This window comes from Equus przewalskii, chromosome 13 (genome assembly GCF_037783145.1).
Source record: "Equus przewalskii isolate Varuska chromosome 13, EquPr2, whole genome shotgun sequence".
Lineage (NCBI taxonomy): Eukaryota > Metazoa > Chordata > Mammalia > Perissodactyla > Equidae > Equus > Equus przewalskii.
The window spans coordinates 40,111,321-40,137,581 of record NC_091843.1 but is presented as its reverse complement, the minus strand read 5'-3'; the positions used below and the strand labels follow the sequence as shown (position 1 = coordinate 40,137,581).

Genomic DNA, 26,261 nt, shown 5'->3' with positions numbered 1-26,261 from the left:
ATAGAAGATTTATTACAGGAATTGATTTATGAGATTAAGGCGGCCACGAAGTCCTAATCACCTGCCATCTGTAAGTTGGAAACAGGAAAGCTGGTGGTGTAATTCAGTCTGAGTCCAAAGGCCTAAGATCCGTGGGAGTCTATGGTGTAAGTCTCAGTCCTAAAACCCAAGAATCGGGGGGCCAATAATGTAAGTCCTAGTCTGAGTCCAAAGGCCCAGAACCAGGAGTGCCAACGTCTGAGGATGAGAGAAGATGGATGTCCCATCTCAAGCTAAAGAGCAAATTCACTCTGTCTCCACCTTTTTGTTCTATTCAGACCCTCAACAGATTGGAGGATGCCCGCTTTCATTGGTGAGGGCAATCTTCTTTACTCAGTCTACTGATTCAAACGTTACTCTCTTCCAGGGACACCCTCACAGACACACCCAGAAATGACGTTTTACCAGCTATCTGGACATTCCTTAGCTCAGTCAAGTTGACACATATAATTAACCATCAAAGTAGCCTTTGATGATCTTGGCCTAGCTTCATTATTTCTTTAGGGGCTGCAAAATGGCAATTTTTATTTCTATTGTTTATTTATCAATTAGCTCAAATATTTCTATACAAAAAAGCTTACCCTCCTCAAATATTTGGTTACCCTGAAATAAACTTTGTGCAGGAAAGGCACAAAGGCATTAACGCCTGATTCTTTCTTTTTACCTATGTTTGAGTTGGTTCTCCAGTTGTATCAATATGAACTCATGGATTTAATATATGTGATGTATCTTCCTCTATTGAAATTATTCATTTTTATGCTCAAATTGTTCTGTCTTTGGCTAGTAGGAGCCATTTTGGCTCCTCAGTAATTTTGACGTAACCCTAGTATTCTTCATCAGCTTCCTTGCATTTTGGTATGACAAGATGTCCCAGACTCACAAAAGGGTCTTTTGACTTAGCAAGGCAATTTTGGGAAGCAGTGTGCTGTCTTGAATTTTAGCGTGTATGGGTTTTAGAAGAATTTCCTTCATTTTCTAGAATTGCTATTTTACAAAATATTTAAACTATTTGAAAGAATCCTTACAATGACACCATTATATTAAAAAAAATTTTTGGAAACAAAGGATATTTAAAGAAAAGTAGAATAAGGAAGGAAAACAAAGAAAACAAAAAGGTACTAGTTTAAAGTGCTACATCCACTCTGAGATCTGTTCCTGGTAAACTTCTGATTCTGGAGTATCCCTTCAAGCAGACTTTGGAAGTGTGAGATACCGCAAAGCATATTCCTTCTGTTTGCAAATTATAGTCCTTCCCTGCACACATTTTACCCATAGCACTGTTTCCTGCTCTGATAAAGCATCCACTAAGCCTTTTTCTCTCTCCCCTTCGCTCCTGCCATAGCACCCCACAGCAGCTTTCCAGTGAGAGCAGAAGCATTTGGATAAAGATTTGTTCTTTTCATGGCATTTGACAAAATAATAAATTTTGTTGCAATCTGATTATATGAAGCCAGATATTGTTGATTTAGCCTTTGTGAAATTTTTGAACCCTGATTTGAGTAGATAATATTGAGTACTGGTAAAGTGTTGTTCCAGGGCACTCCCTGCCTATTTCAGTCATCTATTTTGGCTCATGTTCCTAACTTGATATTTATAATATATGTTATTTTTCTTTTTGTTTCTATGTTTGTAGCAAAACACACTAGATTTAGAGATGGACCTGGATTTGAATCCCTGCACAGTCACTCACTAGTTTATGACTTCTCTCAAGTTGTTGCTTAATCTTTCTGAGCCTCAGAAATGGGTTTGTGGTGAGAATTAAATGAGAGTAATGCATATGGGCTATGTGGCATACTGGCAGAATTTAGCTTTGGGTTCAAATTCAGGCTCTGCCATTTAATGTGGAACCTTAGGCAAATTACTTACTCTTTTATTTTCTTCATTTTTATTATATGTATAATATTCATGCCAGGGATATTGCAAGAATTATGTGGGGTATATAACCAAACTAAAATACTGAACCCAGCACTTGGCATATTTTAGTATAATTTTTATTTTTGTTATTACACATTCAAAAAGGTCTTTTAATATGAAAGTATCGAATAAAATGAAAACAGATGCTGAATTTTTTTAATTTGTAAAGTTTGCCCATTGATTTGGGTATCTATATCAGCAGAACACCAGGAATATCACAAGATATTCCTTTAACCGTCAAGTTATTTGAAGGTCATCTGGAGTGGGGATGGAGCAGGGAAAGAAGAGGAATGTCAACTGATGCACAGTTATTCTTGGAAGGCTTGGATGTGAGGGTACTTCCAATGCTTGAATGACTTTCTCTTCCTTCTTAAGAATTGCATGTGTTGTTTTTAAAACAAAAGATATATGACTTATTGCCCTTTCTTTTTAAAAAAATAATTTTATTAAGGTCATATTTGTTTATAACATTGTGTAATTTCAAGTGTACATTATTATATACATTTCTGTATAGACTGCATTGTGCTTACCACTAGTAGTCTAATTTTTATCCGTCACCATACATATTTGCCCCTTTATGCCTTTTGCCTACCCCCCACGTCCCCTCTGGTAACCACTAATCTGTTCTCGTTATCCATGTGTTTATCTTCCACATATGAGCCAAATCATATGGTGTTTGTCTTTCTCTGTCTGGCTTATTTTGCTTAACATAACACCCTCCAGGTCCATCCATGTTGTTGCAAATGGGATGATTTTGTCATTATGGCTGAGTAGTATTCCTTTGTGTGTGTGTGTGTGTGTGTGTACACCACATCTTCTTTATCCAATCATCAGTCGATGGGCATTTGGGTTGCTTCCAGATCTTGGCTATTGTGAATAATGCTGCAGTGAATAGGGGTGCATAAGTTTCTTTGAACTGTTGATCTCAGGTTCTTTGGATAAATACCCAGTAGTGGGATAGCTGGGTCATACGGTATTTCTGTTTTTAATTTTTTGAGAAATCTCCATACTGTTTTCCAGAGTGGCTGCTCCAGTTTGCATTCCCACCAGCAGTTTATGAGAGTTCCCTTTTCTCTGCATCCTCTCCAACATTTGTTATTTTTTGTCTTGTTAATTATAGCCATTCTGACAGGCATAAGGTGATATCTCATTGTAGTTTTGATTTGCATTTCCCTAATAACTAGTGATGTCGAATATCTTTTCATGTGCCTGTTGGCCATCTGTATATCTCTTTGGAAAAATAGCTGTTCATATCCTCTGCCCATTTTTTGATTGAGTTGTTTGTTTTTTTGTTGAGTTGTATGAGTTATTTATATATTTTGGAAATTAACCCCTTGTCAGATAGATGATTTGCAAATATTTTCTCCCAGTTGGTGGGTTTGTCTTTTTGTTTTGTTCATGGCTTTTTAGTCTGATGTAGTCCCATTTGTTTATTTTTCCTTTTGTTTCCCTTGCCTGAATAGACATGGTACTCTAAAAGATGCTGCTAAGACTAATGTCAAAGAGTGTACTCCTTATATTTTCTTCGAGGAGTTTTATGGTTTCAGCTCTTACATTCAAGTCTTTTTTTTTTTTGCTGGGAAAGATTCGCCCTGAGCTAACATCTGTTGCCAATCTTCCTCTCTTTTTTTCCTCCCCAAAACCCCAGTACATGGTTGTGTATTCTAGCTGTAGGTTCTTCTAGTTCTTCTATGTGAGCTGCCACCACAGCATGGCTACCGACAGATGAGTGATGTGGTTCTGCACCTGGGAACTGAACCGGAGCTGCCGAACTGGAGTGCGCCGAACTTTAACCACTATGCCATCAGGGCTGGTCCACATTCAAGTCTTTAATCCATTTTGAGTTAATATTTGTGTATGGTGTAAGATAATGGTCTACTTTCCTTCTTTTGCATGTGGCTGTCCAGTTTTCCCAGCACCATTTATTGAAGAGACTTTCCTTTCTCCATTGTATGTTCTTGGCTCCTTTGTTGAAGATTAGCTGTCCATAGATGTGTGGGTTTATTTCTGTTGCCCTTTCTTTTTATAGTCACCATTTTAATGTCAGTTTTAGGATTTTGAAGGTGGGATTAGTGAATCAGTGTCTCTAAATGCTACATTGGATACACTATGAAACAGATAAGTTGAATCATAATTTAGGGATTTCTTTATTGTTTGAGGATTTGGAATTTCCAAACAGAATTTCTCAAATCTGTTGTAAACTCAAGTACTTCTCAAAAAAATCAGATTCAATGAATTGAAAAGGGAAGGAAGAACATTTGAGGTAAGTAGGTAATTGACCATTAGGTAATGGTTTGGATAGGTATTCTTTATGTTATTTTCATATTATTTATAACAGTATTATTTATAACATCATAAAGTGTTAATACTATAGGTATCTAAGTCTTATTACTCAGTTGTAAGCCAGCCTCCAGTGTGGCTAATGATCCTCACCTCCTGGTATTTATGTCCTTGTGTAGTCCCCTCCTACACTGTACATGGTGACCTGTATGACCAATAGGACACTGCAAAATGATTTTGTGTGATTTCTGAGGCTAGGACGTAAGAGACATTGTAGCTTTAGCATTGCTCTCTTGGGTCACTTGGTCTGGGGAAAGCCATCTGTCATGTCATGAGAACACACAAACAGTCCTATGGGGAGATCCACAAGGTTAAGAACTGAGCCCTCCTGTCAACAGTCAGCATCAACTTGCCATCTTGGAATCAGATCTTCCAGCCTCAGGCAAGCCTTCAAATGACTAGAGCCCTAGCCATCATTTTTTTTTTTTAAAGATTTTATTTTTTTCCTTTTTCTCCCCAAAACCCCCGGGTACATGGTTGTATAGTCTTAGTTGTGGGTCCTTCCAGCTGTGGCATGTGGGATGCCACCTCAGCGTGACTCGATGAGTGGTGCCATGTCCGCACCCAGGATTCGAACCGACGAAACACTGGGCCACCTGCAGCAGAGCGTGAGAACTTAACCACTTGGCCACAGGGCTGGCCCCCCAGCCATCATTTTGATTGCAATCTTATGAGACATTCTGAACCAGAATCACACAGCTAAGCCACTCCTGAAATCCTGACTCACATAAATGGTGTGAGATAGTAAATGATTATTACTGTTTTAAGACATAAAGTAATTTGTTATGCAGCAATAGATAACTAATACACTGATTATAAATGATTGTTAGGTTATACTAAGTACTCATATACCTAAGGAATGACCAGCTCATGAAATTTATCTTTCAAAATAGTGGTAGGACTCAACTATACTGATAAAGATATTAGCAACCATCATTATCTCCAACTAACTTGCCCCCTGATCTTTCCATCACACAAGCCCAGCAAAACACTAACACTGGGCTAATTTTGGCTGCCATTTACTCCCAGGCTGCTAAATGCCATTGGAGAAAACGCTTAACTGTGCCATTTGCCACTATAAATTCATGCTTTCACAGCTACAGCTGGATCCCTAAAACTACCAAGTTCTTTTGTATCCTTAACCAGCTCTCATGCCATTCTTCATTTAGGTTATTTCAGATTTCTACTCTCCACTCGCCTTGGATACTTAGCTGCTACCGGAGGCCCTCTCTCAGCAGACCACCTTTCTTCTCGACAGAGGAAATAGCTTACCTGTGTTCATCCTTTCCTCTTGCTAAAATGGAGGAGGTATTCATCTTACTGTCTCAAGTTGATCCCTCTCTTGATCCCATTCCCTACTTCCTTCTCAGAGTATCCTCTTTCCTGAATCTTAAACCCCTCCTATAGGATCCTTCTCATTAGCTTTTAAATACAATCAGTTCATTTAAATCTAATATTTATTTACCCAAGCTGTTACAGAAGTATTGATTAACAGTGTGATAGTATTTGAAATGAGTTATTGATTGTATACCATAGTATGAAAAGACTTGAATTTGGATTGGTATTCTAGCCCTAACTCTGTCAGAAACTCCCTGTGTGACACTGAGCCATTTTCTCTGTGTTTCAGTTTTCTAATGAGTCAAATAGGAATCATATCTTTGGGAGAAAACCATCTGAGTGAAAACTTAAATGCCAAGGGCTTAGTGCCCAGATTAGAAATGCAGAGGTCTCCTTCTATTACAGTTGAGGTTTATACTTTTGATTATACCAGGTAGCATCTCATGTATATGAAAGTAAAGCATGATTTTTATTAGGAACGAAATTTAGGGTGTAAGCCCTGAGTAGACAAAGTTGAGAAAGAGAGCTTGTGAGGTTTTTTTTTTAGAGTTTTCTTAACTGCTGTACATTGCTCAGATCTACCCTGTGTTTCAGGATCCAACTCTCAAAGTAAATATCTTGGGAGGATACTGAATTATTGAAGGAGCTCAGTTTAATCTCCTTTTGTTATAACTGCAAAGAATACCCAGTATTGATGAAATAATAATGAGTGCATTGGGTCAACTTAAGTCCATCAAAATACAACATTAAAATGATAAAGATGGGAAAGGAGCTTGGAAGAAAAACTATATGGATATATGCCCAAAGTACTGATTTATTAAATTAATTCAAATATTCTCTTCAGATTAAAGGTATTTCATTATGAAATAAAATGATCCAGTTATCTATTCTATAAAAAAAACCCCCAAACTTATGATTTAAAACGACATTTTTTAAAGATTTTATTTTTCCTTTTTCTCCCCAAAGCCCCCCTGGTACACAGTTGTATATTTTAATTGTGGGTCTTTCTAGCTGTGGCATGTGGGACGCCGCCTCAGTGTGGCCTGACAAGTGGTGCCATGTCCGTGCCCAGGATCCGAACCAGCAAAACCCTGGGCCGCCCCAGCGGAGCGTGCGAACTTAACCACTCAGCCACCGGGCTGGCCCCAAAACGACAACATTTTTAGAATCTCTGTTGTGGGTCATGAATTTGGGAAGAGCTCAAGCTGGGCATATCTGGCTACAGTTTCTCAGGCAGTAGCAGTCTAATGGTGGCTGAAGCTGGACAGCAGGGCTTGGATCAGCTGATGATGGTGGGCATCTCTCTTCATGTAGTGTCAGGGCTTCTCTGTGCAAGCTGGTTTGAACTTCCTCAGAGTATGGCAGCCTCAGGACAGTCTGACTACTTACTTGGCTCAGCGCTCCAGTGCAAATCTTCCAGCCAAAAAGGATAAAGTCGTGTAGCCTCAGAAGTCATACAGGATGACTTCATACACTGCTACTAATTCTCTTGGTTATATGTGAATTACAGGCCCACCCAGATTCAAGGGGAGGGGAATTAGATTCTACCTGTTGATGGGGCAGTGGCAAAATTACTTTGTAGAACAGCTCAGAGATGAGGGATATTATTGCAGCAAATACTCTTTGCCACAGTGATCTAAATGAAAGTAAATACCTGCCTGTTTCTTGATGAGAGAGGAGAGAGCAAGAGGAAAAGAGAGAGAGAGAGAAGCCCTCATGACTCATCAGATTAAAAAAAATCTTGGCAAACCTATCAAGAAGGACAGACTAAACATCAGGCGGTCAGGTGTGTAGCTGTGTATAACACAATCCCAAATATTATCAGACTCTTGTATGAACAATCCCAGGCTGTATGGTGTTGGTGCAGAGAGTTCATTTCAGCCAAAGGAAGAGGAGGAGGAGGAGGACTTTTTTTCCCTCCCAGGGACGAAAATAAAATCAAAGTTTTAAGCAAACCTGAAGGCAATTTTCTCACGGAAAATAAGTGCATGTGCCATCTGGTGGTGAGACAGTCAAATGTGCATTCTCTGCTGTTGACTGCATTTACTGAGTGGTCACTGGAGAGGATATATATGGTATTTATCGGAAGACGACAATTCTAACATTTGTAAGTGTATCTGCCCAAACAAACAGCCAAAGCATAAACACAGGAAGGGAAAGGACATAATAAAAAGGAAGGAGTAACCACAGGGCATCCACGGTGGAGAGTCCAGATGAGTCAAATCAGCCTCCTTTTCATTAATTCATTAATCCTAAATCTCCTTAATCCTCTGTCCTATTGGCTTTTCATGCACCTTCAAATTGTGTATGGAGGGTATGGAGAGAAGTTAATGAAGGAAAGGTTTTCTATTACACAGCTGGGGGTGAGGGAGGGAGGTAACCAAATGATGACTGTAGTGACCAACTCTAGAACTGTGGGCTCTTTCATCCATGTAGTTCATTGTCTCAGATCTTCCTGGACCCAAAGGCACTTAAGAATTTACTATACAAAACCATGGCAACCTACTTGGAATATAAGAATCATCCATAGGGTCAGATTGATGATGCATCTTTCTGTCTAACAATCTCTCTTTGAAGGGCACAAGGGGACTATGATTACTCCACTAGAATTGTATAACTCAAATAATAATGGCTACCACTTTCAAGTGCTTGCTGTGCACCAGGCTCTGTGCTTATCACCTTACATCTCATTTAATCCACATAACTCTATATAATTTCATCCCCATTTTACACATGAAGAAACTGAACTTTACATAACCGACTGATCATATACTATTATAAATATTGGAGCCAGGATTAACTACATGGCCAAAAACCCCAGGTTCTTCTTTTTCTTTTTTTTTTTCCTGAGGAAGATTAGCCCTGAGCTAACATCTGTGTCAATCTTCCTCTGTTTTGCATGTGGGTCCTGCCACAGCATGGCCGCCTATTAATGGTATAGGTTCACACAGGGGAACTGAACCCCAGCCAACTAGGGGGCACTGAACTTAACCACTAGGCCATGGGCAGACCCCCAGGTTCTTTTTAATGTTGTTGTATTTACCAATGGCTCGAATAACTATCTTTGAAATCTATTTCTATGTTTTCAACCTCTTAAAATAAGTTTGAAAGCTGCACTCTGCACTGATTTAGCACTGGTGGCTGCTCAAAACTTGCTTTATTTGACTTTAGGAGGCCCTCCCCACTAAAATACTCCGCTGACAAGGAGAGTAATCCTTTTCATTCCCTTCCAGAATTTTCTCTTAGATTCCCCCTCTGTCCCTTTGTTAGAGAATGCAGAGTCCTGTCCCCTAGTAGGACACTTCCCCTCCTCATCCATGCCTTCTTCATTTTAGGCCCTTTCCTAACTTTAGGGTCACGGTGACTCCATCTCCTCCAGGACTCCGCCTGGGGCTGGTTTCGGGAGGGAGAGAGTGCCCCGCAGGTGAGATAGCTAAAACCAACCGCCAACAAAAAATCCTGTCCTGAGTAGACAGGTAGGGGTAGGGTTTCCAGATGATAGCAAATAAAGTTACAGTACACTCAGTTAAATCGGAATTTCGGTAAGTCTCTTACAGTAAAAAATTATTGGTTGTTTATGTGAAATTCAGATTTAACTGGGCATCCTGTATTTCATCCGACAACCCTAGGTAGGGTAGCACGGGTATGGCGCCGGATTCAAGATTTGCACCTTCACGGGGCACCCGAGAGACCAGGCGGCTTCTGGGCCCTTCTGGCCCGTGAATGCAGCGCAGGGCGGGTGCAGTGTGTCGCCAGCAGCCAGGCCCCGACTCGCGCGTGAAGAAAGACGGCCACAGGCCTCTGCTGGAGCACTGCCCAGGGCTTGGAGTCAGGAAACTAAAAAAGCCACCCGAGATGAAAGGCGCCCATCTCCTAGAGCCCCGAGCCCTGCGGCGCACGCCAAGGGCCACAGGCCACAGGCAGGCTGCCCGACTCAAAAATGGCGCCCGCAGCGGCTGCCAGCTGCCAAGATGGCGGCGCGGGGCCGCGCGCGCGCTCCCGGGCTCCCCTCCCCCAGCCTTTTCCCGGCTGGGAGCGCGACTCGTCTCACCGTGCGCCGGTTGTCCTTCGGCCTGGGCAGGGGTCCCGGCGGCCGCAGCCCGTGCCATGTGGCTCCTCGGCTGGTGGCAGGTCCTGTTATGGGTGCTGGCGCCTCCTGCCCGCGGCCTGGAGGGTGAGTGCGGGCTGGGGCCGGGGCCGTGGCCGGGGCGGCGAGCGGCGGTGCGGGGAATGCGGGGCGAGGCGGAGGTCGGCACGGGAGACGCTCTTTTACCTGCGCGAAGGGCCGGGATGCGCGCCTGACGCCCCCCGCTGCGCCTCTCCCGGCGTGGTCCCGACCGCTTTCCCCGCAGTGGTCTCCCGTCCGGGTCTGGGGTGGGAGACGGCAGAACAGGGAGCCCCAGAGGTGACCGGGCCACGTTCAGGTCCCCACAGCAGGCATCTGTCGGGCAGGAGTGACCGTGTATTAGCGCTACTGAGGCATACCCTCAGATGGCGAGCATTTCATTATTAATGGTAATAATCATAAGGAATAACCAACAGTTGTGGTGTCTTTTTTAGGGTCCAGGAACTGTGCATAGTGCTTTCCATCATTATCTCATCTAGTCCTCCACCGACCCTGTGAGAAAGGTTTCATTAGCTTTTCCATTTTACAGATGGAGATGCTGAGCTCTGGGAGGCTACCCCATCCGCCCAAGTTTGCACTCCTGGTAAATGGCAGAGCCTGTCTCTCTGACTGCAGAGGCCACACTTTACTCTGCACCCTGCTGGACACTTTCTTAAGAGGCCCACACTTGCTCGGATGCCTGGATAGACAGATAAGAAAAACACAGGAGACTCCGAGGGTAACCAGCTGCCTGCCAGGGCAGGCTCTCAGGGTCAGGCTCTCAGGGTCCCCTCAGGTGGAGAAGGCAGTCACCCTGGAGGCACGGCTGAGTGCAGGGGTGGAGGCCTTACTCATTGCTCGTTCGCCCACTCCTCACAGTCCTATTAAAGTTCAGACCCTTTGGCCTTGCTTGTCATTCAGAACCCAACAGGAATTTCCAGGCAGGTCTTTCCTTTTCCTGGGGTGTCCGGGAAGGAGGCAGGGCAGTTGCCTTGCTTAGCAGGGACACGGGTGAGCAGTAGTAACAGTTATCATTGATGAATGCACTCAGTGTGCACCATGGGCTATGCTTAGTGCTTCGTGAGCATCATCTTATTTAATCTTTAAATGCTTAGGAAGTAGATGTTGTTATTGTCTTTGTTTTATAGATGAGTAATCTGAGACTCAGAGTCAATGTCTTTTGCCACAGTCATACAGCCAGAAGTTGAGGAGCCACGATTCAAGCCCGTGTCTGCCTGACTTCACAGTTGAACCTCTGTCTGCACTTCTCTGTCACTGCACTTAACCCCCAGCCTGAGAGAGGGGACAGCATGTGCTGGATATCTTCTGTTTGTCTCCTAGATCATTCTCCAGCCTTCTCCACCCTGCTCTGTGCCCTAGGTGGCTGCCTTGTATGGAATAACAACTGCTCCTCCTGTCTTCTGGCTTCTGTTGGCTTGGAGTGAGGGGAGAGTGAGGTCAGGGTATTGATTTCCTCAGGTCTCTCCCTCAGGGATATCACAGGTTGGCTGTGCCCCTCCCCTGAAAGTCACAGCTTCTAGAAGGCTTTCCTAGCTGTTTCAAGGTCCTGTGACTGCTTCTGCCTCTGGACTCTTAGGGTCTGTGAGTGGTAACTGGCCCTCCCTCTGCTGTTACTGGCCCTGGGGTTCCTTACCGTTGCTTTTGGTTTCTCTACACCCAGGCCACATGTTGGTTGTCCCTTTATTAAACTGTCTTCAAATTGCCCAAGTTGAATGTGCCATCTGTTTCCTGGCAGAACCCTGGCTGATTCAGAGGACTTGCTTATTGTTGCAGTCAGTGTGAGCCCACCTGGCAATCAGGGTCACATTCATGCAGACCCCAGGAGAACACGAGCCATGGGGTGGGTCATGGGTCATCATGGTCAGGCCGTGGGTCATGGGGTGAGGACAGAGGAACCTTCACCAGCTGGTTACTTTTCAGGGTGGTTGAAAAGCCAAGAATTTTTTCCTGCAGAAGATACCCCTGGCAGATTAGCAACGGGAGGTGGCAGTGCTGTCCAGGTATCAAGGAACGGGAGCCACCTCTTGGCTTTAACACCTCCGTGCCATCTTCGCTAGCCAGTCAGCTAGCAGATTCTTACTGTGCAGTCATCATATACCATATGCTCTGCTGGGCACTGGGGGTACAGTGGTAAGTGAGACAGGGAAACAGGCCCACCCTCCTATCTGATGGGGAAGGTAGGCATTAAATGACTACAAATAATTAAGTAAATTACAAGAGTGGAAGAGATGCTTCAGGGAGAGTCCGAGGACATTATTGGATGCTATATTGGGAGACCCTACTGTGTGAGGGTAAAGGAAGTTGAAGTTAACCTTACAGAGGTGAAGTTTAGGGTAAGATCTGAAGGGTGAGTTGGATTAGCCAGAAGAAGAGGGGGTGGAGGGCCTTCCTGGCAGAGAAACAGCCCTTGGGACAACTCTAAATTAGGTGGAGGAGAGTGTGAGTGATCCAGGACCAGAAATGTCTGGTGGCACCAGTTGAGGGTGTGGAGAGGGGCCACATCACGTGCAGCCTGGTACCCAGGCAACAGAATGCACACTTAGTCACAGGGCAGGAGGAAGACGTTGAAAGATTTTTATCAAGGGAGTGACATGATCAGATTTGCCTTTAACTTTCATTTCCACTTGGGTTGCTGTGTGGAGTAGTGTCCAGAGGTGGGAGAGAAGGCCATCCAGGCAGACCAGTAAGGTGGCTACAGCAATTGTCCAGGTGAGAGATGGCTGTGGCCTGGACTGAAGGTGTGAATGGGGATGGGAGCAGTGGATGGATCCAGAATGTATTTAGCAGAGGAATTAATAGGACTTAGTTATGGTGCCTGTTCATCTCTTTGAATTGTAAACATCAGTCGTTATCATGATCATCATCACTGCAGCCATTTATGGAGTGCTTACTGTGTGCCAGGGACGGTATATATACGTCTTTTCTCATTCAGTCTTCGCAGTAGCTCTGTGGATTTCTGCATTTTGGTGGTATTTTCTTCATTTGTTAGATGAGCATACTGAGTGTTTCCTATGGAAAGTATCAGTTGCTCCCCCTCCAACCCCTGGCTGTTTTGGGTCCTTCCCCCTTTGACTCCCCTGCCACAGAAGCCATTGTGAAAAAAAACCTGTGGCTGGCAGAGAGCCCTCTGAGAAAAACTGGAAGGGTATGAAGGAGCTAACCTAGCCTGAGGCTCCCTGGCAGAGTTGGCATGGTGCCCCACTCTTGTTTCAAAACATCTTCCTTGCTACCAGTAAGGCAATAATTTTCGCTTTATCCCTGGCCAGACTGTAATCAGCTGGTTTAGGTTAAGAAGCAATCTCTTTGGAAAGGTGCGTTACCATGGGAGGGTTCAGTGGGTCTCACATAGGAGGTCATTTCTATCTTACTGTGGAGTAATTCAGTGTTTCCTTTCTTCCCGTTACCCAAAAGAGAACAGTGGTACCTGATGGCGCCTGAGTTTTTTGTTCCTACTCTGTACTGTGTACTTAAATATCTTCACAGGAGAGAAAAACAACACTCCTCAACTTAAAATGCCAGCTCTTGGCATCACTCAGACTCCCTTTAAATTTTCTGTGGGGGACATCTATCCATTTTTACATGAGGGTGATCAGAGAGAACCAGATTCTAATCTGTGCCCTGGTTTTTTTCTCCTGAGATTCTTTCAGGGTGTTGGCATTCTCCATTTGCTTATTGGACCTAGAATGTTGATTAGATTCAGAGAGAGCAGATCTCTGTGGAGCTGGGGCATTTGGGAGTTTGGGCCTCCAAACCTGGCACCCTTTGTTCTTCTCCAGACTTTCAGCCTCTCTGGCTTCATTTCCTGCTCTGTCTTGTGGACGATGCAGCGAACATGTTTGGGTTTTTTTCTGGTTACACAAGCAGTACATGCTCATCAACCAAACACCTACAGAAAGACTGCCAGTGTGACCCCACCCCCACCAAATTGGAGAGCTCCTTGCCCAGGTGCCCCGCCCCTTCTCTAGGTTGTAGACATGGAAGTGCTCGACCCTCTTGCTGTCCAAGCCCTGTGCTCTGGAGCCTGTCTAACCTATATTGTCGCCTCTCCTCCTTGTGCACTTTCCCATCAGCTTTATATAGCCTTAAATTTCACGTATGTCCTAAAAACTGAAATGGAGACCTCTCTTAACCTCTTGCCTGCCCATAGGCACTACCCCATCTTTCTTGTCCTCTTCATAGCTGGACTTTCAGAAAGAATAGTGTATATTTATCCATGTAGTTACTATTTCTGGTGCTCTTCACTCTTTTGTGTGGATCCATATTTCCATCTGGTCTCATTTTTCTTCTGCCTGAAGGAGTTCCTTTAAGGTTCTTGTCGTGTGGGTCTGCTCGTGATGAATTCTTTCAGCTTTTGTATGTCTGAAAAATTATTTATTTTGCCTTTGTTTTTGAAAGGTATTTTTGTTGGGTATAGAATTCTAGGTTTATAGTTTTTTCCTTTCAGTACTTTAAAGATGCTGCTCTTCTTACTTGCGTTGTTTCCAACGAGAAATCTGCTGTCATCTTATCTTTGTTTCTCTGTACATAGCGTGTCTTTATTCTCTGGTTGCTTTTCTTTTTTTGTAAAGATTGGCTCCTGAGCTAACAACTGTTGCCAATCTTCCTTTTTTTTTCTTCTGCTTTTTCTTCCGAAATCCTCCCAGTACATAGTTGTGTATTTCAGTTATGGGTCCTTCTAGTTGTGGCATGTGGGATCCCGCCTCAGCATGGCCTGGTGAGTGGTGCCAGGTCCATGTGCAGGATCTGAACTACGAAACACTGGGCCGCCGCAGCAGAGCATGCAAACTTAACCACTCAGCCAGGGGGCCAGCCCCTCTGGCTGCTTTTAGGATTTTTATTTTGTCACTGGTTTTGATCATTTTGATTATGATGTGTGTTGGTGTAGTTCATTGAGCTTGGGGTTTGTTGAGCTTCTTGGATCTGTGGATTTGTAGTTTTCATCAAGTTTGTAAAGTTTTCAGTTATTTTTTCTTCCAATACTTTTTCTGTCCCTTCTACTCTTTTCTCTCTTTCAAGTACTCCAATTATCTGTTTGTTAGGCCATTTGAAATTGTCCCACAGCTCACTGATGTTCTTAAGTTTCCGATTCTTTTTTTCACTGTGTGTTTCATTTTGGATAGGTTCAAAATGCTTTCAAGTTCACTACTCCTTTCTTCTGCAATATCTAATCTGCCATTAGTCCCATCCAGTGCAGTTTTCACCTCAGACATTATAGTTTTATTTGCTAGAAGTATGATTTGGGTCTTTTTAATTGAGATATAATTGACCTGTAACATTATAGTAGTTTCAGGTGTACCACATAATGATTCAATATTTGTGTACGTTACAAAATGATTACCACAATAAGTCTACTTAATGTCCATCACCATACACAGTTATAAAATTTTTTTTCTTGTGATGAGAACTTCTAAGGTGTACTCTCTTAGCAACTTTCAAATATATGATTCAGTATTAACTATAGTCACTGTGCTGTACATTTCATCCCTCTGGCTTACTTATTTTATAACTGGAAGTTTGTACTTTTTGATCACCTTCACACATTTTGCCCACTCTCACCCTCTACCTCTGGCAACCACTGATCTGTTCTCTGTATCTGTGAGCTTGCTTTTTTTTTTTTTAGATTTCACATATAAGTGAGATCATATGATATTTTTCTGACTTATTTCACTTAGCATAATGCCCTCAAGGTCTATCCACATGGTTGCAAATGGCAAGATTTCCTTCTTCATGGCCAAATAATATTCCATTGTGTGTGTGTGTGTGTGTGTATTTCTTTATCTATTCATCCATTGATGGACACTTAGTTTGCTTCCATATCTTGGCTATTGTAAATAATGCTGCAGTGAACATGGGGTGCATATATCATTTTCAGTTAGTTTTCGTTTTTTTCTAAAGATTGGCACCTGAGCTAACAACTGTTGCCAATCTTTTTTTTTCCTGCTTTTTCTCCCCAAATCCCCCCAGCACATAATTATATATTTTAGTTGTGGGTCCTTCTAGTTGTGGCGTGTGGGATGCCACCTCAGTGTGGCCTAATGAGCAGTGCCACGTCTGTGCCCAGGATCTGAACCGGCGAAACCCTGGGCTGCCAAAGCGGAGTGTGTGAACTTAACCACTTGGCCATGGGGCTGGCCTCCTGAGTTAGTACTTTTATTTTCTTTGGATGTATACCCAGGAGTGGAATTGCTGGATCATATGGTAGTTCTATTTTTACTTTTTTGAGGTGACTCCATAATGTTTTCATAGTGGCTGCACCAATTTATATTCCCACCAAGAGTGCACAAGGGTTCCCTTTTCTCCACACCCTTGCCACCGCTTGTTATTTCTTGTCTTTTTGATGATAGCCATTCTGACAGGTATGAGGTGATATCTCATTGCAAATTGATTTTGACTTGGGTCTTATTTTATATCTTATGTCTCTATATCTACTTAAATTTTTGAACATATGTAATACAGTTATAAATACTGTTTTAATATCCTCATCTTATAATTCTGACATCTGTGCAAGTTCTGGGTCAGTTTTAATTGATGGATTATTCTCATTATGGATCATATTTTCCTGCTTCTTTGCATGCCTGGTAATCTTTGATTGGATGCCAGACATAAATTTTGCCTTGTTGAGTGCTGGATATTTTAGTATTCCTATAACTATTCTTGAGCTTTATTCTGGGATACAGTTAAGTTACTTGAACATGGTTGGATCCTTGTTTTTAAGGTTTGCTAGATGGGAGCAGAGCTCTGTCTACTATAGGGTTAATTGTGCCCCACTACTGAAAGAAGTCCCTTTTGTGTACTCTCCCTAGTGCCCCGTGAATTATGAGGTTTTCCAGTCTAGCTGGTGGGAACAGGGACTGTTCCTAGCTCTGTGTGCGCGTTGGGTACTGTTGCATCTAATCCTTTTGGGTGGTTCTTTCCCCGCTTTGGGTAGTTTACTCACGTGTGTATGCTGACCCGTGTACTCGCGGGGTCCGCTGTAGCTCTCCAGAGTCCTGTCTCTGCAGCTCTCCTGTCTCCAGCATTCTCTTCTGCCAGCTCTAGCTTTCTCGGTCTCCTTGGACCCTGAGCTCCATCTCCTCGACTTGAGGAGTCTGCTGGGCTCTGCCTGGGTCCCCCTCCCTGAGCCATGGTGGGAACTCCCTCAGGCAGTAAGCTGGAGAGCAATTTTAGGGCTCTCTTCATTTGCTTCCTGTTTCTCAGGGATCGCTGTCCATTGGTGCCTGATAGTCTCCTGAAACTGTTGTTTCCTATATTTGGCTGTTTTGAGGTTGTTTGAGGAGGGAGGGTAAATATGGTCCCTGCTAGTCCATGTTAGCCAGGAGCATAATTCCAGGGAATGGTTTTCGATTTCTGAATGAATCTGCACATCTCTATGGGGATATTCTTTGAGACCTTATACAAATGTGCCTACCTTAGGAAGCTCCCGGACCCTTCCCCAACTTTGAAGCCAGTTGGTCATTCACATGCTGGTGTCATGCTCTTGGCGTGGCAGAGCTCACTGCACAGCTGGTGGCTCCTCCCACAGTGAGCTTGTCTGAGTGCAGCTGGGCTCATTTGTTTCCTCTCCTCCGTGCCTGGCGCGGAGTCTGGCAGCTGGTGTTGAGTTAATGAGAGTTGGAGGGCAGCAGTCGTTGTTACAGAGTAGAGATTGCTGAGTGGACGTATGCGACTGCCCCGGACTCTTCCCTTACCTGAGTATTTTGCCCAAGCCCTGTCTCGTGGCTGCAAAGTGGAAGGAAGTCTCCCTGCTGCCGCCCCAGCAGTGCTCGGTGCACCCCCAGCACTCCCAAGGGCAGTAGCCCAAGGGCCGTGGGAAGGAGAGCAGAGTCCAGCTGTAGAGGCCGCCTCAGGAAGGAGCTACTTCATGGCTTGAGCAGTGTTCCTCAGGCGGCGTGGCCCAGCAACCCTTAGGTATTGTGAGGGGAGGGTAAGGTCCCTTCTAGAGAGCAGTCACAGGCCTCCGCTCCTAGACCTGGCTCTGCCGCTTACTAGCTTGTGTGCCCCTGGGCATTAGCTGAACCTCCCTCTGCCTCAGCTTGGTCATCTATTAAATGGGAGTGATAACCCTTGTCCTGCCCATCTCACAGAGCTATTAGAATGTGTGTAAAGATAGTTTGCCATGGTAAAATCTTCCATAAAGCCATCATTATTTTCTTGGATATTCTGATCAAACAAAATTGTTGAAGTGTGTTTGGATTATGTTTTCCCAATTGGATCTGCACTGGGATGTTTTTGTCTATAATCCATATACAAGCAGTGAGTTTTGCATAAAGCTCTGTATTTGTCCACTTATTTACTTGGAATTCATTAATCTAGTACCTCTTTGTGACCTTCTTCATGACCTGGAGAATGGCGGGTGGCTCTCTGATAGTTTAATTAATGGGAAGGGTAACTTTTTTTCTCTGTGGGGAAGAATTTCATATATGAGGAGAACTATAATTTCTTCGGGGATCACTTATTTTGAAGTCAAATATGTCTGTGAACATGCTGGCATGTTTTAGTTGCAGAGGAGAGTGGTCACTTATGGTCAGAGGAGCAGCCTGCTCAGCCTCTCCAGGTGGGGTCTGTGTACATGAGTGAGGAGGAGCCTTCACGTGGCCCGATGGGCCAAGACACATCCGCAGAAGAGGCTGACGCAGTGCTGGGGCTGGACACCGATGGTGACCACATGGCGATGTTGTCTGTGATTCCCGGGGAGGCCGAGGACAAACTGAGCTCAGAGCCCAGTGGCGGAACCTGCAGGGCTGGAGGGGAGGAGGACTCGCGGTGCAGCCTTGGAGAGAGCGTCTTCTCTCTGGACAGCGCTGGGGCAGGCTTCCCTGAGAGAGAGGAGGAGTATTACACAGAGCCGGAGGGGGCGGAATCGGACCCAGCCCCACCAGAGGACTCCAATAACACCGAAAGTCTGAAGTCCCCAAAGGTGAACTGCGAGGAGAGAAATGTGACGGGATTAGAAAATTTCACCCTGAAAATTTTAAATATGTCACAGGTAAGAAAAAATTTCTTAGTCCTTTCCAGCACACTGATTTACGATTTAATATTCTATCAACTTTCAAATGGAGGGTCATAATCTTTATCGTATTGTAAGCATTTAATGGCTGCATCAGTGAAAATTGACTTTGCTCTCTGTGATGTTTGCAGGGAAAGGAGGCGATATAACTAGCATCGATTATGCTTTTTTAGGTGCCTTAAACCTAGTCATCCTTGGGCTAATCTTACCACCAAGTCTCATAAAAATCCCAGTGGACAGATAGGTGCTTGGCCTCAGAATCAGCATTTTTCTTCTTCCAAATGAGATATTTATTATGGAGGCAACTTAAAAACGCTTGAATTACTAAAATTGTAATCTAGTATTGTTTCTACCAGGAATGCCCATGGGATATGTTATACTGACGAAAAGTTTCTTTTGTCCAAAAGTGTGAATTCAGCGTTTACTCTGGAGTGAAAGCTTAGACAATTGTCCCAAATCCAGCCATGCTTTTCCAGCTAGTTCTATAAATGGGGATTCCAAAGAGAATACTGGGATAATGATTGACAGTGTCTGTAGGATTGTTAAGCCGGCTAGCAGGATGAATGCAGGCTGCTTATGTAAGAGAAGAAATCCTTGCTCTGAAAGCTGTGATTGCTTATCTTAGACGAGGGCACATGTGGTACGTTGAGTGCACGTAGCCCCTCCAAGAGCAGGGGTCAGTGCTGGCCTCACACCCTCCCCTCAGTGCCGGGTAAACTCTGTGCCTCAGCTCTGCAGGACCGTTTCACGGGTGTCACAAACATGAGCAGAGGAGAGCAGTCTAAGCAGGCTGGGTTAGGGTGGTGGCAGGGGTGGTGCACCCTTGAATTGAACTAACTTTTGGCCAAATACATTGATCCAACTGCTTAGTACAGACTTGGATCTGCCGATGGTAGTTTGGGCCTGAGATAACAGTGCTTTACTAATGCCATTAGACTGCGTGAGATGCACAATTGAAAGATTGGGACAGTGGTCTGTACCCTGTGAGTACTTAGTATTTGAATTGATGAATTAGGAAAAATACTAAAATTGCCCTATATTAATATTAAGAAAGCTTAGAGGCAGGCTTATAACTTGTCATTTGACAGTACTTTTCTGCCGATTCATGGATTCATATAGCTCTAAATCCAAAAGGTTCTTAAGGGGATAGACTGCAGTCTCCTCCTAGCCCTGCCCTACCTCCTCCCCCTGGAGGCAGCAGTGTTTCCTGTTTCTTGGGTATCCTTCCAGAAAAACGTGCATGCACATTTACTGCTGACTTAACACTTGTTTCTTTTACCACAGGACCTTATGGATTTTCTAAACCCAAATGGTAGTGACTGCACACTAGTCCTCTTTTACACCCCTTGGTGCCGCTTTTCTGCCAGTTTGGCCCCTCATTTTAATTCTCTGCCCCGGGCATTTCCAGCTCTTCATTTTTTGGCCTTGGATGCATCTCAGCACAGCAGGTATCGTCCCTTAGTGGGATTTGCGTCTCTTCCTTTTGGATTGCTGGTTGTAGTTATTTGAAGTTGTAATCAGCTCAGTTAGACGTGGAGGAGGGAGGCATGATCTTTGAAATGGAATCGAAGGAAGGGAAAGGCAGGTGTGAGTAGTGAGGATTGTCGGACTCCCACGGAGCTGCTGGCCTCGCTTTTTGGAGGCCACCTGCAGAAGAAAGACTGTTCTCTGCATGGTGGAATGTAAAGGTGGCTCCATCTGATGGCAGGGCAGTGGCTAGAGGACTTTTTAGGGTCCTGGCCGGACTGAATTAGCAAAATTAGTATCACAAGTAGGATCTTCCTGTGGAACTTCATCTATAGTTTAGGTCCCCACCCCGGCAGCCTAACTCTTGGCACCCCCAGTCTGTGTCTACTTAGGATTTCTTTCTTTCCTTCTTTTATTTTTTTCTTTCTTTCCTCTTGCTTATATTTATCCTTGCATGCATGTTCCGTAGCAGACAATCAATAAATTAATTTAATGAATCAACTTAGCCCTTTAGAATGACATTTACCCTTGTTTTCTTTCTTTATATTGTTCACTGGGCTTTTATCTTTTTCGCATGTTCACTAAGATACATTACAAAGAACTCTGTTCAGATGTTAGATATTTCCCGTAGGTGCTATGGCTGTGCCTGGGTTATATACTGTGTGCTCCCCTCCTCCTCTAAATCAAATGCTCCTTAGCAGGTCACAAAGTGATTGTGTGTGAATAAATTTGGAAAGTCTGGAAGATGGTCAAGTTGGTGGTAAAAATGAGTAAAGCTTTACTGATTTCTGCTCCACTGATTGTCAGTGTGGGTAGTATAACTGCTGATGTTTACATGAAATTGTTTATGAAGAAAGAAATTGCCCAGCAAGTTAGTAATTCTCTTAAGGGCTTCAGGGAAGTATCTAAGTGGCCTGGCCCAAGGGAACAGACGGATTGGAAGGACAGTCCAGGTCAATATCCAGCTTTGACTGGACCATCCACTGCCCCCAAGCCGGCAGGGCTGGCTCCCAGCACCTGCTCAGTACTCTAGGGTTTTGGATCTGGTGCTGTCCCCGCTCCCCCAGCCTCCCCCCATTCTCTGCAGGCTTTGAGCATCTGCTTCGTTGCTTCTTCCTCCCCATGCATCCTTCTCAGTGCCTGCTGTGGGGCCTTAATTGTGGAGGATAGAGGATACTTGTTCTTATTATGTGGCTGGGACATGTGTTTACCTCATTTGTTAATATTTAAGTTACATCTTGTTTACAAAAGATAAAATCCTGATTATCCAATATTACGATTTTACTAATGGAGGAAACTGAGCCTCAAAGAGGTTAAGTAATCTGGACAAAGGTCACACAGCTGGGTGAGTGGCAGAACGGAGGCTTGAACACGGAGTGTTGGGTGCTTATACCACTGCTCTGTATTATGTAAGGTGAAACAGTTCTGCTCAGGTTATGTTACTTCTCAATCGTCCTGCCCTAACTGTGGACTTCCTGGTGTGTTTGTTAGATCATAGATGTCCCAAACCGATTGCTTACCGAAAGTTGAATCTTAGATGAAGGATGGAGATGGGCATTCTGGAGAGTTTGAAATTTCTTCTGTCAAGTAAATTGACATAGTGTACTTTGTTCATGAATTAGAATTTTCTGGTCTGATCCATTTTGGCAGGAACTTAAATAGTGGAATAATTGTGTCATGGGTAGTTCCATATTGTAATAGAAAGCAGCTCAGCACAACAGGAATGCCCTCAACCATGACCCATAAGGAAAGAGGTCAGAAACAACTACAAGCATATAGTTTGAGTATCAGAAACTTTGTAGGTCACATGAAACTTATGTTAGCTCATTTATTTCCATCCATTCTGATATGGTAATTGTGTGAGAAAGCCCACTGTTAATTCAGGTTTTCTCACGGATTTCTTTTTCTCATAGCCTTTCTACCAGGTTTGGCACTGTAGCTGTTCCTAACATCTTGTTATTTCAAGGAGCTAAACCAATGGCTAGATTTAATCATACAGACAGAACATTGGAAACGCTGAAAATCTTCATTTTTAACCAGACAGGTATGTAGAAACAATACGCTGTAGACGACGTTTTATTGCTGGGGGTCTGTGCCTTCTGGGGGGTTCCGGTCTGCTGTTATCCATAAGTGAAGGGTTCAAGATTAGCTTTGAGATGTAAAACTTCTTTTCTAATGAACTCTTGTGATCCTGTTAAATGCCTGTCAATCAGTGGCAAGCTTAACATGAATAGGTAATTTTAATATGATTATAGATAACTTTTCTAAAAAAAAGCTTTTTTGAGAGATAATTCTCATACCATACACCTGTAGATAACTTTTTATATACAATTTTAAGTATAATATTTACATGAAAATATGCATTAACCATTAGTGTCCTAGGTGATGAATTTTCACAAAGTGAACAGCTTGGGTAACCAGTACTCAGATCCTGAAAGAGAACATCACTAGCCCTCCTTCAGCACTACTGCTCCTGCCCTCACGGATAACCACCATCTCGACTCCTAACACCATAGCCTAGTGTTACCTGAATTTGAACTTCATATTATTGGAGATGTACAGGATGGATTCTTTCGTGTCTGGCTTACTTCACTCACCATTATGTTTGTGGGATTCATCTGCATTGTTGCGTGTGGTTGTGTTTTGTTCATTTTTGTTGCTGTGTAGTGTTCCATTTATTAATCCATTTGCAGGTGCTATTTTAATTCCTTAATATTTGCCAAAACATATGGCCTTATTTTTTATTCCATAAAAGTTTGAGCAGTGTATATTGAAGAAATTTCTTTCATTGGTAAAGTTCATTCCACAAAAGCTTCAGCACCTCAATTATGAGCACCCCACTTCTTCCTGAAGTACATTCACTGGAAATAAATACAAATTATAACATACCTTCCACATATGTTAAGTTGTATGTAATTACTTAAATGTAACACTAAAGAACCAAGACCTGAGTGACCTCATAGGAGTAAAAGGCTTGTTCCTAGGTGGTGAGCTATTCCAGGTCTTATGCCAGACCCTGATTGCCATTCAGTTGATATGGAGAGAGGGAGTCATTTTCCTCGATGCCCTAAGAAAACCTAGAAGACAAATGAAATCTAGGAGTCACAGCATCTTTGGCAATCACTGATCCCAGTAGTGGCTCATTGTGCTAACAATGCTATCAGTACATTGTTTTAAAGCATTTTAAATTTAGCATTACTTAACCTGTGAAAATGTTCTATAGATCTTGAGAGAAATTTTACTAATTATGTGTTGAACTTTGGTCTCAAAAGAGAATAAAAGACAACTCTTACGATGCACTGACTTAAGACCCCTCTGATGGGTTCACAGAAATTCCAGTGTTTTAGCTTTGAACAGCTGAATGGATTCCTGTTCCTTTGATGTGGTGGGGAGAAAGGCAAGTTACAAATTACACTGACAGGCACGTGAAACTCATCCCAAATATCCTAGTGGTGGTGTTTATTTCAGGACTGCACATCATTTTGCATACCATGCAAAATACTTCAGAAAGATCTGTAGCTGGTGTGTTTTCTATCTGATTTGAAACAACTGATTTCTCTTTCAGGTATAGAAGCCAAGAAAAATGTGGTAGTCACTCAAGCTGATCGAATAGGCCCTCTTCCCAGCACTCTGATGAAAAGTGTGGACTGGTTGCTTGTATTTTCCTTATTCTTTTTAATTAGTTTTATTATGTATGCTACCATTCGAACTGAGAGTATTCGGTGGCTGATTCCAGGACAAGAGCAGGAACACGCAGAGCAGTGATGGACTGAAAGGAGTCGGAAAGAGGGATTTCAGTCCTTCATTTCAGAAAATACTGCAGTTTCATGCATTTTCTCCAGTGAAGTGTTGACTTACAACGTCAGTCAGATTAAAAGAATCATGCATTTGAGCTGCTGAATGTGTAAAAACATTATAAACTGGTGTTTTAACTAGTATTGCAATAAGCAAATGCGAAAATATTCCATAGAACTTCCCATTCTTGTCTTTACTACTGGAACAGAATCCGGTGTTTTAGGGGAGTCATCCAGGTGCAATGTGAAGATGCGTTCTGCTGGAATAGTGAGTAGAATGGCAACATGCTGACTTTATAGAAGGCAGAAATAGGACTTCCAGATTCTAGTTTTAGAGTACTCTGGATTCCATATCTATGTCTAAGAGGTTGGTTTTCTGTTCATTTGCAATTTCTCTCTCTGAGTCTGTAAGCAGGAAAGTGTTCTGTTGTGGGAAGAATAACTAGAATTGATAAATGTGACCTTACAAGTAGCAACTGATGGGAAAATAAAAAAGTCAAATACTTTGGTGTTTGTAATCTCCAGTTTCACTGAAGGCATTTGCAGTGGTTTAAGAAGTTGTTTCTGGGTAAGGCAGATGTTAGGAGAAAGTAAATGTTACCATCATAACTAAAGCTTATTTAGTATCAGTTCTATACTAAAGCGTAACTTAAATTTTAGTCATAGTTCTCTAACCAGCATGCATTAATTGAAACTTAAAATATTCCTTAGCACTGTGCTAGGTTTAGTGAGAGCTAAAAGAAATATAAAATATTGTTCTTGCCTACAAGTTGACTCTAATTTAGTTTAGGACACATGTAGGACAGAGACAATAGTAATTCATACATACTTTTTGAAAAGCTGTTTCTAAAAGATCTTTTAAATTCAGATAGAAGACATATGACTACATAATAATGTTGCTTTTATACTGATTGTTTCCAGTGTTTTGGATAGAATAGTTCATTTCATAAGGCACCCTAAATTCTATGGAAATAGGACCTTAAATGAGTCTCCTTCTCAGAGTGTTTTATTGGATAGGAGTTTACAACTTTATGTGTCATGTTGTGGACGGCTGTGGCTGGAATACTCACTGGCGGGAGGGGACCATGGCTCACAACAGTACCATTATTTCCATTTTACAGATGAACAAAGTGAGGCATAGACAGGTTAAATAACTTGCCTAGGTTACACGCATAGTAAAAGTTGATGAAGATGGGATTTTGAAACTTCACATGTATCTATACTTACAAGAAAAAAAAACCCTCCAGTAATTCCATCTCTTATAATAATAACTAACATTTGAGTATTACTATGTGTGTGCCAGGTACTGTTTTAAATGCTTTACATATAGTTTTTCATGAACTGGTACTATAGCCCTGAGATTGACACTACTATTAAATATCTCATTTTACAGAAGAGTAAATGAGGCCCCAAATAACTTGTTCTTGGTAATGCAGCTTCCGGTAGTGGGATCCAGCTTCAAACCTAAGCATTCTGACTCTGGAGCCCCTATGTGGGATGGTACCCTGCTCTGCTTCTATGCCTGAGTGACCATTGTATGTATTTCCCTCTAGTCTTCCTGCTGTTTCCCATAATTGTAGTTATAATTAGCACCTTGGGTTTTTTTGCTTAATAAATGATAAATATTTCACTGGTGCTAATAGTTTTCCTAACCATGGCTACATAATAGGTCTTTGAGTAGATTTAGCATTACTCTACCTAACCTGTCTTCTTTTGCTGGGTTTATGCTTATATATAGTCTCCTGTCCTTGGGGGCAGATTCCCAGAGTGGGAGTTATCCTATCAAAGATACAGGCATTTTCATGACCTTTGATGTCTAATGGGACCCTACTTTAGTCTGGGGGAGGAGGAAAAGCTTCCAGGATGACCAATAGATCGGTGGCTTTGCTTCTAACACTTACCTGAGACAAGCTACATGGGGTTCCCCTGGAGGGAAACTGGAGCAGGGTTGTTGCCTCCAGGAAAGGTTCAAGTGAGATGGTTACCCGGGAAGCACTGGTGCTGAAGGAGAGGGAAGTAGAAGGGAGAAGGAAGTGGTCCAAGACCGGCTAAACCACCCCAAGCCCAGCATGGTGTCTATTGAGTGGAACACCAAGCAAAACACTGCCGCAGCAGTATGCAATGCGGGGGGTGGGGGGTGGGGTCGGGGGGCACCTTCAACTACATAGAGGATAGCAAAGATCATCACAATGCCAGCCACCAGGGCCAACTACTGCCCACTACTTCTTTTTTTTTT

At 43.1% G+C, this 26,261-nt stretch overlaps 1 protein-coding gene and 1 long non-coding RNA gene across 8 annotated transcripts; one reads left to right on the top strand and one right to left on the bottom strand.

The window, feature by feature from the left end:
- Positions 1-8,459: 8,459 nt before the first annotated feature.
- On the bottom strand, positions 8,460-10,364 carry LOC139075313 (uncharacterized). The gene is made up of 2 exons (XR_011525573.1): positions 10,172-10,364; positions 8,460-10,072 (listed from the first exon to the last, which is right to left on the bottom strand). It is a non-coding gene; the product is annotated as an uncharacterized lncRNA (long non-coding RNA).
- Positions 9,399-24,531, top strand: TXNDC15 (thioredoxin domain containing 15). 7 transcript variants are annotated; one of them, XM_070570956.1, is made up of 8 exons: positions 9,656-9,805; positions 10,926-11,239; positions 11,678-11,887; positions 12,403-12,466; positions 18,256-18,743; positions 20,049-20,212; positions 22,145-22,275; positions 23,797-24,531. In XM_070570956.1, exons 5-8 carry the CDS (start codon positions 18,327-18,329, stop codon positions 23,994-23,996), a joined length of 912 nt encoding a protein of 303 aa, XP_070427057.1. In that variant the 5' UTR covers positions 9,656-9,805; positions 10,926-11,239; positions 11,678-11,887; positions 12,403-12,466; positions 18,256-18,326; the 3' UTR covers positions 23,997-24,531. The 7 variants fall into 7 exon arrangements, with proteins under 7 accessions (XP_008508456.2, XP_070427056.1, XP_070427055.1 ...); XM_070570955.1 differs by having other exon boundaries at positions 9,633-9,805; positions 10,926-11,757; XM_070570954.1 differs by having other exon boundaries at positions 9,633-9,805; positions 10,926-11,887.
- The last annotated feature ends 1,730 nt before the right edge of the window (positions 24,532-26,261 follow it).